Source organism: Drosophila tropicalis, unplaced genomic scaffold (assembly GCF_018151085.1).
Source record: "Drosophila tropicalis isolate 14030-0801.00 unplaced genomic scaffold, ASM1815108v1 contig_39, whole genome shotgun sequence".
Taxonomy (NCBI): domain Eukaryota; kingdom Metazoa; phylum Arthropoda; class Insecta; order Diptera; family Drosophilidae; genus Drosophila; species Drosophila tropicalis.
Window position 1 is genome coordinate 689,693 of NW_027172851.1, and position 17,943 is coordinate 707,635.

At 38.9% G+C, this 17,943-nt stretch overlaps 2 protein-coding genes across 2 annotated transcripts; both read left to right on the forward strand.

Annotated features, from left to right (window-relative positions):
- Positions 1-7,736: 7,736 nt before the first annotated feature.
- Positions 7,737-10,361, forward strand: LOC137572574 (uncharacterized). Its single transcript, XM_068284325.1, is given in 2 exon segments — positions 7,737-8,106; positions 8,108-10,361. Coding segments are annotated over 2 exon segments (2,061 nt in total). The 5' UTR covers positions 7,737-7,875; the 3' UTR covers positions 9,938-10,361.
- Positions 10,362-12,373: 2,012 nt separating this feature from the next.
- On the forward strand, positions 12,374-17,335 carry LOC137572590 (uncharacterized). Its single transcript, XM_068284346.1, has 8 exons — positions 12,374-12,705; positions 12,771-12,897; positions 12,973-13,423; positions 13,754-13,918; positions 13,992-14,780; positions 14,840-14,963; positions 15,027-15,134; positions 15,424-17,335. Exons 1-8 carry the CDS (start codon positions 12,534-12,536, stop codon positions 15,978-15,980), a joined length of 2,493 nt encoding a protein of 830 aa, XP_068140447.1. The 5' UTR covers positions 12,374-12,533; the 3' UTR covers positions 15,981-17,335.
- The last annotated feature ends 608 nt before the right edge of the window (positions 17,336-17,943 follow it).

A 17,943-nucleotide genomic window follows, 5' to 3' on the forward strand; every position in this document is an offset into this window, starting at 1 on the left:
TTTAACACTTTAGGTTTTACTGCCACTTTCTATTTTCACTGTTTAGTCAGTTCCACTGACATTCCAATTCATTCTGTAGCCGCAGAGGTAAATGCCAGGGCTATAACTGACACACCAGTCAATCAATTGAAACTAGCCAGTAGGCTTCGACTTATTGGTCACTTAATCAACACTTCTGCGCTAACTCGACCATTCGGCTCTCTCTAACATGTCAACGCAATATTGTTGAAATATATTTAAAACGTACGATGAAATATCGAACTAACCTTCTTGGTAGTTTTCTCACATGAAACAAATTCAGTTTTTATACCCTTGCAGAGGGTTTTTTAAAATTGGTAAGATGTTTGAACGCACAGAAAGAGACGTCTCCCACCCCATAAAATATATATGTATATTCTTGATCAGCCCGAGAAGCTGAGTCGATATAGCCGAGTCCGTCTGTCCGTCGGTACGTATGCGTTTTACTATTATAATAATGGCCCTTAGTGATAAATTTGGGTGTGCAATGTTATCGAGGCGAGAGTACGATTGCGAGCGTTTTTGGATCGACGCTTCTGCTTTATTTTTCAATGAGTGAGTAGACCAGATAGGTACGGCCGCTGCGTGTCGGTCTGTCTCGCTCATTAGGTTCTACACGATTGCCATGATTATGCCCGCTTGACGCTTCATTTCCTACATGTATTTTCCTGTTTCTATGCTGGATTGCGTGACATAATTAAGTTGATAGACATCTTCATTCTTGGCAGCAAGGATCGTTCGTTCACTGAGCCAATCGTGATTCCTATAATTCATTTGAATATCAGGGAATACTTTTTAGATCAGTTTTTCCTTTGATGCAGCTAAATTACCAAAATTTTGGGGCAATGACGCCTCATCATGACGCCATTCCGTTCCCAATGTCCAGTAACTGTTGTAAGAATACCTCAGCTGATTCATCGTTCTGCAACCGTTTGTCGTCATCTGCAATGTACGTTCGTATCGCCACAAAGATGAATATATCAGGCAATCATTTATTTCGTCCGCTGGTGTCGATCGAGAAATTACAGGCAACATTTGCCTGAAATCTCCAGCAAGCAATATCAACGCATTCCCGAGTGGTTCAGTGTTTCTACGTATGTAGATCCCGCGATGATCTATCTTTTATGAGATTACATTTCTGCAATACTTTCCCATACATGATCCTCTGGAAATGTTGCACATGGATTCAAATGGCAACTTCAGCGCTGAGTGAGCAGTCCTTCCACCAAGTAATAATAAGGCGGCTTTTCCAGATGATTAGAATCAATCTGATCAGAAATTTCCCCCTGCAGCATCCATGAAGATGCCCACACCTCCACTATTTATCATTTGCACAACTGTATCATAAACGCCCTTCTGTTCACTGGATAATTTGGTAATGTCTTTCGCTTAACTCAGTTGGAGATGAAGAGAAAGTAGAGTTCGCAGTGGCTCTGGTAAGTAATTTGATTTTTCCGCCAGTACAACACATTCCTTTCGTTTCGTTATTGAACTTCAGAGCCTGACAGTAAGTGGAGACATGACTCTTCTGGCCAATAACGACATAGCGGCTAACGACATAATCAACAGCTGGGTCAAAACGAAATGCAACACGATGGTATTGCTCATGTCGATTAAGTCTTATCTGTGCGCGGGATTCAGCTACTCTTCCCCTATGCAGTTCACTTCTTTGCGAGCGCTGCAGACCGCGTCTCTTGGGTTTGCAAACGCTCATGCTCAAGCGTGGCTGCGCGCCTTTTGGCTGGTTCCATATGAATCCTCTGCCTTAGCCGCTCCGTCTCCCGCACCAATTCCCGCTCTTCTTCAGTCCTATTCGAAACATTGCATCTGATTACGAGTTCGACGACCCAAATTCGCTTTTTAGGAGGCATTATTTTGTTAGTAACTGAAACAGGAATGAATGAATTTCCTATCACGTGGTTGACATGTAACTGCCCCCTCCTACTGCGGTCGATACAGGGAAAGCCGTTGTAAAACCCATTTTCACGCGTCGCGAGTCAGTATCGACATAAAAAGTATACAAAAAGCATACTTGAACCTGACTCTACAATGTGTAAAAATTTGAACGCAATCGGTTCAGTAGCTCAATGCGTAGCGGTTATTGGTACTATTTGTGTTGTTGAGCTTTATAAATTGGGTCAATGTTATCGTCTGTCCAAAGGATGCAAACGCTTTAGACTAAGTATGCCCTCATGATCCTGTTGGGAAATATTTCTGTTGGGGGAATCTTCTCCCAATGACGCCAATTTGAATTGAGCCTATGTTGGAGTTTACAGTAAGGCTTGCAAGCTTCACGACAAGGGTGTATGTCGGATGTCTGATCTTCCCCCTCCGTGAGCACTGTAATGCTCGTAGCTAAATATTTATAACTGAGCGCATTCAAAAGTCTGTGCTATTAGCATTATATGTACATCTTGTAGTTTAAGTTCTTGTTAGCAAGGCCAAAGGCATCCACCAGGACTGTAATCTAGTGGATTTGCTCTTTTACCAGAGCACTTAAGGCATTCATGTATAATGTTATACTTAATATAATGTATAATATAAATATATAAATTATACTTGGTCTGCTGAAGGGGGTTTCGGTTTGATTGTTCCATTGAACAGCGGTAGGGTTGGAAATTGGGTCTCTTTTGTTATTCCTGTTACCATTAAGGAACTTTTGATAAATAGAAGGACTATTTCACTAGAAGAAGACCCAAATAAAATTTTTAAAATTTAAATGACCTTATAAGTTGTTGGCGGTCTCGGGATTCTAAAAATGTTGCATTTTCCCTAGCTCCATGAAAACCACAAGTTTGGTCAAGTTTTTGATACTTCTCAAAATATTTTTGCAGAAGTTTGGGTTAAGCTGTTCACCGCATTTCCTTTATTTTTTAAAGAAAACAAACAGCTTGAGGTAATTTTTGTGTTGTTGTTAAATATCCAACGACATCCTTTTTTCACAAATCGTTCAAATTGGAGGATGCACTGCGCGAGACATCGGAAGACGACAATAACATACATAGATGATGCGTTCGTCTGAAAACAACATTTCTTGGCAGGATCTTTATGGTTTACTTATAAACGCCTTGGAATAGTCAAGATGTGCTTTTATTGGTGCTTTGCTACTGAATAATCCCATGTCCTTTTTTTAAGTGCGCAACGATCTGGCACATGGTATATTAAAGGTCCAGGAAGGCCAGAATATTGAAACGGAAAACAGTTGAATACAGAGAACATTTGTCTCTTTTGCCCGAGATACCATCATGTTTGTTTGAGGCAAGAAACCAGTTTGGATCATCCAGTTGATGGGTTGATCAACAAAAGGGTTCTTCAAAGTAACCGCACTTGAATCTTTTTGCTGTTTCCGGAATTTCCTTTCATTGATAGTTACGTAGTTTAGCGTTAGAAACGTAGAAACCAGTTAGGCAAAATCAGAATACTATAATTCGGGATTGGAGTTTAATCCCCAATGGCACAACTTGAAAATTACTTTTACTATTTCATCTTGAGTTAGTGCTTATTGTCAAACTAAATAGCTAATTCTTTCGTACATATTTATACCATATGACATTTCGGTTTCGTCAGCTTTTCGTATTCAGCTCCCGAACGACCTTCAGTCGTACTGGCTGCATTAGCTAATTGTTATGTTTATAAAAAGCCAACGACATTCTTTTTTTCAAAATCGTTCAAATGGGAGGCTCGAAAGTTGCGAGACATCGGAATACGACAATAACATAGATAATGCGGTCATCTGAAAACAACATTTGTTGGCAGGATCATTAGGGTTTAGTCATAAACTAGTTTTTTTTTTATTGGGGTTTCTAGTTTCTTTGAGCAGATAGAGCTCACATCATTGGATGATAATTCTACATCAGAGCTTGATGACGCGTGCATTTACGATCAATGGACCAACATTTTCTGAGTCTTCTTCTGTGCTAATTGTGCTTGATTCAACCGAATAACGTACATGTCAACGCAATATTGTTGAAATATGTGTATTTATAGTGTACCACCAGATCCGTTATTGGCAAGTTATTCATTGCTGACATGACAATGACTGCATGGATCATTGCATGATGGTCCCTCCACCCTAGATGGTAAAGATCGACCGATGATCTACATCTTTTTCACCGTAATCATCCTCTCCAATATGAGCTACGTGTTTTACACCGTGATTCTCGCAAACTCTCATGGGGATACTTGTATGTCCTTTTATTCCTTAACGACTTCAAAAGATATCGGTCATCTTCCAACAATTCAATTACCACGTTCTGGCAAGGAGTCGATGCATATCACTTTAATATTACAATGATAAATCCATTTGGATGGATATGAGTACAGTCCATTGACGATTTGGGTTACAGGAGGACGTGTAAAAGTCAGGATAGTCGTGTCGGATAGTGTTAATTAAGTGACCAATAAGTCGAAGCCTACTGGCTAGGTTCAATTGATTGACTGGTGTGTCAGTTATAGCCCTGGTATTTACCTCTGCGGCTACAGAATGAATTGGAATGTAGCACGGAATGTTGAGTTTGCAGGATGATTAGCATCTTTGCCTAAACAACATGTTTAGGAACAAATGTTGAGAACTGTCATCAGGTGAGGTCCTATGTAAGGAGGGGTATTTGGCTAAAGAGCTCGGAAAATAAATCCCAGTGGAACTGACTAAACAGTCTCAAACACAAGTGAAAATAGAAAGTGGCAGTAAAACCTAAAGTGTTAAATGAAGTAGTAATGATATCAAATAACAAAACGATGAAGCAGAACGAAGGCATTCTGGAGGACTCTCCGACGTATATATACATATTTATATATACATAGATATATGTAGAAGATTACTTTTTATACACTTGCAGAAGGTATTATACAATTGGTGAGGTGTTTGAAACGCACAGAATGAGACGTTTTCGACTCCATAAAGTGTATATGCCATGTCCGTCCGTACGTCTGAATCAACGCAAACTCCTTCTAGACCGTAAGAGCTACAAATTTAAATTTCGCATGTAGGCTTGTACATACTGCACCGGTTGTTTATCTCGGATTCAGCCGGATCGAACCACTATATTATATAGCTCCCATACAAACGGCAATAACTTCGTTCATTTCTAAGTTATTGTCGTAAATTAATATTGGTAAGTTTATTACACCTATTAGGGACTGTGCCAAATTTCGATCTTGATCAAATTTGACTATATCAAATAGCTCCCATAGGAACGATCGACTCGTATTTTTATACCATACACCCATAGGGTGAAATGGTATATTAAAGTCGCCAAAATGTATGTAACAGGCAGAAGGAAGCTTCTCCGACCCTATTCTTGATCAGGATCAACAGCCGAGTCGATTTAGCCATGTCCGTCTGTCCGTCCGTCCGTCCGCCCGTCTGTATGAACACACAGATCTCGGAGACTATAAGAGCTAGAGCCACCAAATTTGGTATGTATACTCGTGTATTATGCAAATGTACAGAGTTAATTGGAATTTCGGCCACGCCCCCTTACGCCCCCAGGAATCACATAAAACTGTTTTTCTTAAAAAGTATGACAGCTAGAGACATCAAATTTAGTTTGAATACCCGATTAGTTAGCGCGCAGAAATTAATTAAACATAACTGATTATATTAAAAACTAACAAAGCTAAAGTCACCAAATTTGGTATGTATACAGGCTGAGTATGCGCGGAGAATTTATATATTTTCACATTTTGCCACGCCCACTGCCGCCTCCATAATTTAGAAAAAACCGATTTCCTCCTGTAGTTTTTTTTACTATCGCATTTAAATTCGGCAGACTAATTAATCTTATCTATTTCTACCAAACTACCAAATTTTATTGAAATCGGATTAAAAACATGCAAAATATGCGTATGAACGTATTTTACTAAGCGGTCCACAAGGCCAGAATTGGCCGTTGGCTAGTGGCGGCGCTAGAGTGCTCGTGTGTTTGTAGAGTGAGCGAGATGGCACATACTATGAACATGTAAAAAATATTGAATAAACATACAGCTGTGTTCACGAAAATAGCAGTACCCTTAAGCTTTGACTTCAAAGATGTTAAATCATATTAAAAAGACCATAATTGCACCAATATTTTTTAAATTCATAATCTCTATTTATGCAGAATAAAATTACTACCATTTTGGACTAAACAAAAAGCCTCCATTTTTAGAAATGAGCAAAATATTAAAGAAAATGGCATTTTGAGCTGTTCATAAAAATAGCAGTGACAACTAAGAATTAAAATCTGTCGTTTCCAAATTATTTGAAACTTCAAATTCAGGTCATCTTTGGATCTTAGAACTTAATACATAGTTGTGAACCACTTATTGGCAATATTCGTTCGGCACATGCGCCGCACCGAATCCTGCAAAGTACTCCCATCAATCTTAAGAATAGGACTAAGTCCATTATACGAGAAACAAGTCCGCAACATTCCCTATAGCCTAACCGCTGTTTGCGTGTGGTTTGGGTGGTATACTCTGTATATTCTGGGCGACGTACACTGTTTAGAACCTACACCACTTTGGAGATCCCGAAACACTCGGGACAAATACGCTATCATAACGATCGCACAACTGGATGATCCAAACTAGTCACATGTCTAACTTTACAAAAAGTCAAAAAGTAAAAGAAACAAATGTTGTCTTAATTCGAGGACCAGATCGTTGCGCACTTAAAAAAAGACATGGGATTATTGAGTAGCAAAACCCCAATAAAAAACACGTTGGCCAAAAACAACATGTACACTACCAAAAAGCTGCCACCGCAACCTAACTAAATCCAAACTTCTGGAAAAATATTTTGAAAGTATCAAAAACTTGACCAAACTTTTGGTTTTCATGGGGCTAGGGAAAATGCCACGTTTCCATAATCCTGAGACCATCTCAGGAACGCTAACAACTTATGAGGGCATTTAAATTTAAATACACATATTTCAAGGGTATTGCGTTGACATGAACTTTATAATCGAAACGGAGGGCCTGACTTTTTATCGGTTGAATCAAGCTAAATTGCGTTTGGAAAATGTTGGTCGATTGATGGTAATTGCACGCGTAATCCAGCTCTGATGTAGAATTATCATCCAATGATCCGAGCTCTCTCTGCTCAAAGAAACTAGAAACCCCAATAAAAAAAACACGTCTAGACTATTTCAAGAAGTTTCAATAATTTGGAAGAAAAGGATGTCGTTGGCTAACAACAACATTTACACTACCAAAAAAGCTGCCACCACAACCTAACTATGTAAATCCAAACTGCTGGAAAAATATTTTGAGAAGTATCAAAAACTTAACCAAACTTGTGGTTTTCATGGGGCTAGGGAAAATGACTCGTTTCTTATAAGGGCATTTAAATTTAAATACACATCAAATAAACTAGAAACCCCAATTAAAGCACGTCAGACTATTTTAAGTTTATAAGTGAACCCTAAGGATCCTCCCAACAAATGTTGAACGCATCATTTATGTTATTGTCGTATTCCGATGTCTCGCCACTTCCGAAGTAAAGAGCAGCATCCAATTTGAATGATTTGGAAAAAAGGATGTCGCTGGCTATTTAACAACAACATAAAAATTACCCTAAGCTGCCACCACAGACGAAAGCCTATAACCGCAAATCGTTTTCTTTAAAAATTAAAGTAAATTTGGAAAATAGTAATTAACTGTCAAAAACAGGACAATGTTGACAGCCGCCATTTATTTTAAAATAAGATTTTGGGAAATTTAAAATTTGTTTTTTTTTACAATAGCGCGGCTGAATTTTGTTTAACAACTAAGCGCTTAACGAGTACTTGAACTTTATAAAATGAAAGTTTAATTTAAGTGATTAATGTTATTTCAAGTCACGCATTTAAAAGCAAACGCTTTTGTACTGTAAAAATGCGAATGCTGCGGCGTGGTTTGGTACAAAAAATTGCGGTTGCCTGTTGCACTGTTTTAATACTAGTCACCGCCTATGTGCAATTGAGTTTCGACCAGGAAGTCAACAATGAAGCTAAAATCGAAATAATGGAACGCTCGATTAAATCAGCCATGAATCAGGGGGAGTGTCGACATCCCCATTTACCCTTGGATAACCCCGATATCATGAAGTTCTATAAGCCGGTTGAAAAAAATCATCTGCGGGGAGGGATTGGACTGGGTTATGTGCGAAAAATCCATTTGCTTTGTACGACCAGAAATTGTAGCTGTCCATGGGGACATAACGTGCTCATATACGGACATTATACGAAAATCTGATTATAGAGTCAAATTTGGTCGTACGCTGAAGATGAAGGAGCCATATGTGCTACAGGACAGCGATTTTGTCAAGGTAGTTTGTCGCGCTACAAGTGGACAAAGCTGGTTTGGTATGGCTCATGGTATACGTGATTCAGTTCAACGACCTCTTACAAGTAATTTATCACCGAATTTGGCTGTCCTGCCACCTGAGGCTGTAGCACAGATCCAACAGCAAATGCAAGATGTGCCCACTGCCTCATTCTACAATGTCCTGATGTTTGGTTTCGATTCACTCAGTCGTAATGCTTTTATACGAAAATTGCCGCGAACATATAACTATTTGACGAATCAATTGGGTGCGCTTGTCCTAAAAGGATACAACATTGTGGGAGATGGAACTCCACAGGCTTTAGTCCCTTTGCTCACTGGCTATACAGAATTAGAGCTGCCTGAGACTAGGAAACGTTTCTCCGGAGCTGGCAGTGTGGATGCATATCCTATGATTTGGAAAGAGTTCGCCGAACTTGGATATATGACTTCATTCAATGAGGACTTACCCAATGTCGGAACTTTCACCTATCGCATGAATGGCTTCGAGACGCAGCCCGTTGATCATTATTTACGTACCTATTATCTTCAGGCGGGGCACATGCAGAGCGATAGTGCCCCAAACTGCATTGGCCATCAACCGGATCATATAACAATGCTGGAGTACACCAAGAATTTTATGTTAAAATATCGAGATATTCCTCGGTTTGTATTCAGCTTTCATGGGGGGCTTTCACATGACTCCATAAATTTGGTTGGAGCTGCTGATCAAGACGTCCATGATTGGCTAGTTGCTTTAAAGGAGCGCTCCCTGCTAGACGACACCATTTTGATATTCATGGCCGATCATGGCAATCGTTTCGCTGAAGTGCGCGCAACTCTTCAAGGCAAACAAGAAGAACGTTTGCCTTTCTTTAGCTTTGCTTTTCCAGAGTCATTTAAGAAACGCTTTCCCCAGGAGTATATCAACTTTGTGGCAAACGAGGAGCGTCTGACGACGCCTTTTGATATACATGCCACACTCAAGCACTTAATTCAATTGCAAACTGCCAGCCGCGAAGAACTGCCAGCTGAAAGCACTTTTATTAGTTCCACCCGTGACATAAAAACAGAGCCACCGGTAAAAATGTCTCCATTGGCTCGTGGACGTGCCATTTCACTTCTGGACCTCATACCTTCGAATCGCTCTTGCGCCGATGCCTATATCGAGCCACATTGGTGTGCCTGCCTTAACTGGCTGCAAGTAAAGCTGAATGATACTCGCTATAGTGGGATCATTCTCAAAGCAGCTGAAAGCATTGTAAAGAGAATCAATGAGGCAACGAATGGACAACGTGAGCTCTGTGCTCCCTTACAGTTACTTCATGTCAATTGGGCTCTGCGTTTGCAGCCGCACAAGGAACTCTTGCAATTCAAGAGCAACAGCCACCGAGATGGCTTTTTGGCCGATATGACGGGACAAACTCTCGTTCAAAATGAAATGTACCAACTACAACTGATTACTCACCCTGGCCAGGGGCTATATGAGGCCAGTGTGAGTTACAATTTGCAGACCTTTGAGGCCACCACAAAACTTAGCGATATCTCACGTGTCAATAAATATGGCACGCAGGCGAATTGCATTTACGATCGTGATCCGGAATTGCGAAAGTATTGTTATTGCCGCAACTAGTCAACACCAACGCCCCAGACATTGTCCTCCTCCTTGCGGAGAAATGTACTTTAATCCAAATGTCACTAGCTCTCTATATACGATATTGTATACCATTAGTTCCCAAAGATTTAACGCTTATCACAATTAGATTATTCATATCTTCACAAAAGAACTTCGAAAATGTATTATTTTTTTGTTGGCGTTTAAAACTATAACCCCATTTAAGTTCTAGAATCTGCCTCATTTTGATTAGTTCCTTAAATCAAGGTTTGTATTTTGGTTTTCTTATTAATAAATGTAGCTAATGATTATCAATACATAAGCATAAAAAAAAAACTAAGGAAAATGGGACTAGGGACTTTAAACACCATTTCAAAATGTAAAGCGGATGTTCAAGTTCTTACATTTGAAATATTCGCACCGGGTGAAAGTCACGTTAAAATGAGAAATTTGGCGGCAGGGCGCTTTATATACCCTCCGTTGGATGCGAACTTGTGCGTCATACCAGGTTCGACTCCGACATCGAGCAGAGGATGCCAGCTCGAACATCTAGAGGTGCTAGTCCGACGTTCAGGCGGTTCGATTGACCTTTTCATCGATATTCTCCGCATGCAACACTAAAAAAAATGTGCCTTCACTACAAAAATGCATAAGTAACAAAATTTAAATAAATTTTGAAACGGTCAAAAAAATTCTGCGTAATCTGGGCAGAAGATTCGTTACAGAATTTCAATATCTCAAAGAAAGATTTTTCTGACATTTCCGACAATTCTCGAGCATAAAACTACATATGTACATATATACAATTAAGTAAGTCATCTTGCTGACTTGGATATATTACGCACCAAGTGAACAAAAATATTTCAAATTTCCAAAACCAATTGTACATATAGTCAAGGAAACAAGTCAACTTACACCTTTTAATTTGCCATACCTCGGCTTCTTGCAATCAAAATAAAAATGTTAATACAAATTAATGTCATAGTTAAGGGGATAGAAAGCTAACTGTATGCGAGAAAAAGAAATTTCAAAATATTTGAAACAATTAAAGTTATTGGCAGCAAATAGGAAAAGTGGCTGAAAAAAAGAAATCCTCACTCCTAACAACCTAAAGAACAAATAGCCTCATTCCATATCTTTCTTATTGCTCAGAGTTTTATAGACTGGATTTAATCACGGAAAAAATCGGATAACCTAATGTCCGTTTCACAGTATTCTTACAAAACTCCTTCACAAAACGAAACTAGTAAGCAGAAAAGGACGAAACACATCGCAAAATGTTTTATAAGGAATAAAGGAATTGCATTCCGAAAAGACCCATCAGCTGATACTAACTAACGCTGTAGCCATGCGAAGTATTACCTCCGAAATTTATGTGTTTTGGTATGTAAAATGAACCCTAACACTTTTAAACAGTATTTGGGTCTTCTGGCACCATTTGGAGTAATATGGCTGTGAAACATAGCAACAGTTTTTTCTAAACTGTGGAGGTGGAAGTGGGCGTGGCAAAATATTTAAATAATTACATTTATCTGGGCGCATACTAAGGAAGTCTACATACCAAATTTGGTGACTTTAATTTTGTTAGTTGTCGAAAAAATTAGTTTTATTAAAAAAATTTTTACAGCCGGTATACATACGAAATTTGATGTCTCTAGCTGCTATAGTTTTTAATAAAATCAGTTTTATGTAAATTCTGTAGGCGTGTCCAAAATTTAAATTAACTTTTTACATTTATATACTAAACGAGTCTATATACCAAATTTTGTGGCTCTAAACTTTTTAGTTTCCGAGATCTACGTGTTCATACAGACGGACGGACGGACAGACAGACGGACATGGCTAGATCGACTCGGCTGTTGATCCTGATCAAGAATATATATACTTTATAGGGTCGGAGAAGCTGCCTTCTGCCTGTTACATACATTTTGGCGACTTTAATATGCCATTTCAGCCTATGGGTGTATGGTATAAAAAGGGCTTAGTTGTAAGTTTTTCTAAAACTGTAGCTGAAAGGATCATTTTGGGTTATATAACATTGATAAAATAAATTTATTTAACCATTAACAATATTTCTACAATAAATGAGGATGATTTAGGTCGTATGCATTAAGAAAACATCGATATATAAGTCATATTTTGCTCATATGACAAACTAAAAAATACCCCAAAATGAAAAATATTAGCTCGTTATAAAAAAAAAACAAGCTACTTTCAGGATAAAAAGGTCCGGTGCGGTTTGATTTCAATAACCTTCAATTTGTTGCACAGTGTTATTGAATTATTGTGGTCATACTAATTTCGATTACTTTAAAGAAGTCGATGGTTAAACCATATGACTATCGCTATTACTATCGATTATGCGATAGGCGGAGTTTCAATTTTTAAGGCGAAAAATCAATTTTTTTAGGGCGAATAATCACATTTTTTAAGGCGAATTGAAGGCTCGCCGCGTGTGAGTATTTACCACCAAACAATTAAAAAAAAAAAAACGCTTAAAAACAGCCGGAAGTGAAGAAGAAACGTTGTAAACAATTGGGGAAAGCCGTGTGGTACTCGCCTTCAGCATTATTAGTCTTCTGTTACGTTGTAATGTGCTTTTAAAGAGAGTAAAATGAGCCAACCAAGTAGTGAACGCGAAACATTCGACGAGGAACTCTTCGAGACGCGACTGGAGGCTCTGAAGGACACACAAGAGGGCATTCAGCAGATGTCTAACTGGTGCCTTCAGCATCGCAGTAATCACAAGAAAATCATTCAATGTTGGCTAAATGTGTTTAAAAAAGGTGAGGTATTTCTCCTCAGTATATGTATAAAGTGTTTGTTGTTAATTTTCTCTGTGTATATTTAGTGCGTGTGGATCATCGGCTAGTTTTATTCTATCTGGCCAATGATGTTATCCAGTATAGCAAGCGGAAACGATATGAGTTTGTCGAATGCTGGGCAACGGCCCTCCAAAGAGCCACCACCATGGTGCGGTAAGTACACATGTGCCAAAAAATACATGCAAATCTCTCGGCATCAACTCAAACTAATCCCCACCATCTTATTAGGGACGAACGTGTCAAGGATAAAATTCTACGCATCTTTCAAATCTGGGAACAGCGTGAAATCTACAATGAGGAATATCTAAGCGATCTGAGTGGTCTGCTAAATATATCGCCGCCAAAGAAGTCCCAAATCGATGTGAGCGATGAATTCCAAAATGCCACCCTTATTGCCCAGATTCGGGAATGCGTTGAGCTAAGCGAGTCCACCGACAAAAGCATGAATAAGTTGCCGAAGCCGCCGATTTTTGAAATCGAAACCATTAAACAGCAGTTAAAGGACAAAAGCCATTCGGGCGATATTGAAAAAGAAGTTGAACGCTGTGTGGCCTTTATCAATACGTACAACAAGAACCTTCAAAATGAGATCAAGAGTCGCAAAGCGGTCTTGGAAAGTTTGGACGCGGCCAAAAAGTTCTACGAACATCAGGGACGGGAAGTTAAAGTAGTTGCAAGTGTAAGTGGAAATTAATTTGACGGTATTCTAAATGTATGAAAGGATAGGGTTGGCGCAAAACAACCAATTGAGTTGAAAAATCAGTTCGAACTCACGTCAAGCATGTCAATATTGTCAATACATTTAGTATCAAGTCTTGCTTTGACAATGCCCTTAAAAATTACAGTAAGGAGAGCACTAAACCATCACTTTAGATAGAACTGTGTGAGGGGAAAAAAATATATATAAAAAAACAAATAACCTTAATGATCGGTATTTTATATAAGTCCTTAAATAATATATCTAATTCTATATCGTTATATCTAAACATAAATTTTCTCTATTTCAAAGGCCTACAAAAGTTTTGGAACTCGCATCAAAATAGTGAAAAGAAAGTTAGATGAAATTATACCAACTCTATCAAGTCCAATACCATCGCCGGATATCAATGCACCATCGCCGGAACGAGATGCCGATCTCCAGCTACCTGATGAAAATAACACGAATATGGGACTGGTAAATAAATAGTTTAAGTTTAAATATCCAATTTCGTAATTTGAAGTGTTCTTCCCCTATCGATTCGGTACAGAACATGTTTGGTGGCGATTTGAATGGGTTTTCCAGCTATTTGGATAGCGGCAAGCTGCCCTTTGACATAAATGATTTCAAGCGAGATACAAGGGATCGGGGGAGTGCCATTGAAGTGATTGGCTCGCGCTCAGATGATGAAGGAGGCTACACGCCTGGTGCGAATTTCTATACTAGCAATAACAACAGCACCAACAATGGCGGCTCCATTCCTGGACTGTCTGTGGCTAGCGGAACTGTAGAGTACAATCCCAATCAGGCGCATTATGGTAGCTCCTTGCCGCCGCCTGTGCCGCCTCTTCATCAGGAACAGTATGTGCCACCACCTCCCCCACATAGCTATGGAGCGGGCGGAGGGCAGGAGACCAGTCCGTATACACCCGCACCCACAATGGCCCCGCCCCCACCATTACCGCCGGCACCACCGGCCGTGGGATCCGATGATTTCAACAGCACCTGGGACATGAGCATGACGTGGACGCCTATGGACAGCAGCCTCAATAGCAGTGTATCCAGTAGCTCAGCCTATGCAACACAGGCAACGCCGCACTCGCCGCCCCATTTCGAGCGTAAAGGCACTGCTGCTCCCCAAATTGAGTACAATGAGCATCATCATAATCAGAATGCAGCACTAGGCGCCGAGGATGTAGATCATCGCTCGCTCCAGCTGCCACCGGCCTTTACTTTCGGGGCAAAGCTAGGTTTGAGCAAGGATAAATCAAGGCAGCTGGTGGATATTGATCACAGAAACTTAATATCGCTGACAGGTTCTCCTGGTGGAGCCGATAAGGTATGTCGTATCTAAAAATTCTACCTGACAATGAGACAATTCTGTTTTTTTATTGCCAGGACTTTGGTGATACCGACGTAGACTACAGGACTGTGCCAGGATCAAATGAGGAAGGTCTAATGGCTCCTCCAGGATCAAATTATGGAAAGAAAACAACAAACTCTCCACAAAAGTCAAATGCAAGTAAGGACATTGCATTATTATGATTGCTTAGCTTGCTTCTTATAAACATACTTCTCTTCCAAGGTTCTTCGTCAGAATCGGATCGAGTGGATGGCTCGGGACGGTACGATCCGGCTGATATGGTAGTGGATATGGACATGTCGGATGACGACATTGACGAATCCCTAAGAGGTGGGAGCCTAAAAAGAATTGGGCCCATAAAACTAAGTCTCAAATATTCAATTTATTTCTTATTTTACTCTTCTTACTCTCTGTTAAATTCATTGCCTAATCTATTTCCCTTTCCCTTTTATTTCGCCTCCAATTTTCGCCTTCCTTTTCTTAAATATTTTGTTCATTTTCATCCTAGTTCGATCTTTATTGCTTTTTCCCCAAAACATAGTTTTGAGACTTTCTTTTTTGGTATTTCACTTGAAGATTGGGATAAATTGTTGGTAACATACTAAATTTATTTTATTAGAACCAAAAGATGGCCTTCACTTGGATAATCCGGATTCGGAAACAGATGCCAATGGCTCTCTAACACCCTCCCGCCCAGTCTTGTTGGAAACGCCGCCAGAATTTTTAAATCCTTGGGAGTCGAACAACAGTTTTCTAGGTACAATGCAGGACATGCCCCCAGATGAACAGCAACAGGGTTCATTACCACCTCAGCAACAGACATGGAACCAAATGGCCATGCATGGTGGATCGGGTCAGACTCCACCACCACCGCGACCGAACTATGGCACTCCATTTCCTTTTCAACGTTTTAATTCACCCATGAACAGTTCTGATAATATGTCGCGGGGACGCGGAAGAGGTCGAGGATGGTCAGGTCAAGGAAACTTTAGACCACCCTATCAACGCATGCCAAATTCCGGTGCCGGATTTGATGCTGGTAACGCTCCAGGTCCACGCCCCTTCTTCCACCGTGGCGGCGGAGGCGGTGGTGCAGGCGCAGGTGGAGGTGGACCTGGCAACTCTGGACCAATGCGTGGGCGTGGTCGGATGCGTGGTAAAGCTTGGATGATGTAATTACGTATTTTAGATTTACACACACACACACGAATAGACACGCCTAAAGGTTTTAGTATATAGTTTTTATCTCAATTCGATTCAATGTATCGCAACGTATGTACAGATCAACAATTCATTTACCCATCGACACTCTTAGTTTACCCACGATCTGCAATAGGTTGACTAATTGAAGAATTTAGCTTAATAAACTATATGCCTCTGTCTCTTCAATATAACATAGCTGGCTAAAAATAAATCTGTAAAAGCCGCAAAATAACATATTTAATCAAACATAAATGCCGAATATTGTTTTTCAAATCTGTGGAAAGAATTCATCCGACTCCATTTCTTTGATTACTTCGTTTTAGCTTTGATTGACTTATACAAAATATTGGATTTCTCTGACTAGGAAAAATCCAATATTTTGTAATGTATAATCGGGTTTCTTAAAATAAATAGATTTACCAAGTTGAGAGCTTATATTGTTAAATAGAATTCAAAAACAGTCTTCAGTAAATATTATATTATATTTAATATGTTGACACAATTAATTAAAAATCAATATTACCAAAACAAAATGCTAATACAAAAAAAGAAATACACTTTAAAATAAAATCATCTGACTAGCTCTATATCGTGATTGCTTTTTGATCCAGCATTTTCATTTAACAGTAGCAACAATCAAGCCAGGTCATTATTTATACATTAATATGTCTATATAGTTTAAACCATTCCCGATCTTCTGCAAATAGTCAACCTATTCAATGAAATCTCCTCCCTAATCTACACAAACCTTCAAAGACTTTTCCATACACAAACAACATGCTAATATTATTTTCATTAAGTTCAGATAAAATATTTTGTTTTTAGTTATAGCAATATTTAAGATTAGTATTCATATGTAAATAGAATTATTTAGACAAAAAAAAAAAAAACAAACAAACATACATCTAGTTTTATCTTGGACTATGCCAACGTTTTATGCTCTGCACTAAATGTATCCCTACTACAAAATCTCCTTAATATAAATTCAAATAAAAATTAATTTCTTTAATAAACAATAAACTCGAAATCGGACATAACATGAAGGGTATTCCTTTTGTAATTGAATTAATTATTTAGTCGTTTTCGAAAACCAATTTCTACTCAATTAAGAAAGCAACAGATAATTTCAAAGGGAATTCTTTATTCCTGTATCCGTTATCTCGAAAAGATTCTCCTTGTGTCAGAAAGGACATTTTTGAAAATCATAAAACGTAGGCAAGTCAAAGAAAAATAATTATAGAATTACACTAAGCCACTAAGTATACCTATAGTGTATAATATTGAGTATTTAGTTTTATAAATACAATGTGATATTCAAAGATCTAAAATACTTTTTCTCTTCTTGTTATCCCGCCGACCATGGTCCTTGAATGGCAACCTTCTCGACGGTTTCCCAGCACTTACAAATGACTATGTTTAAATCAATTTTCGTATACCGGTTTTTTTTACCGAGCTCGGGTCCTGGGGAAGCGCTCGAAATGTGTTTCATTGATGACGTTTGCCGCACTTAATCACTTCTGTTTAGACCGAGTTGGTCTGTGTCGGAAGTCGGAACTCATTAATTCTGTCGGCAACTGGTACTTTGGTGGTCCTTTGTTTTGAGGTTGGGCGTGGCCTTCCAGCCTACTTATTTGAAAAAGGGCTAAAACAAAAATACCGACTAATGCGAACATTTTTCAAGGATATTAGTCTAAGTAATCTATAAATATGTGAACATGGACGGATGAAACGCTATGGGAATTCTCAAAAATGATAACAAAACCAATCTTTTGTTAATTCTATTTAAGTAAAAGCTTTGGGAAATTCAAGACAATTTAAGATTTTTAAAGTTTGATATTTTCTATTTGAACTGATTTTTATACATATATTTGTAGTCACAAGTTAGTGTGAAAATCTTCTGATTTATTATATCCTCGTAACAAGTTTTTGTGTTTTG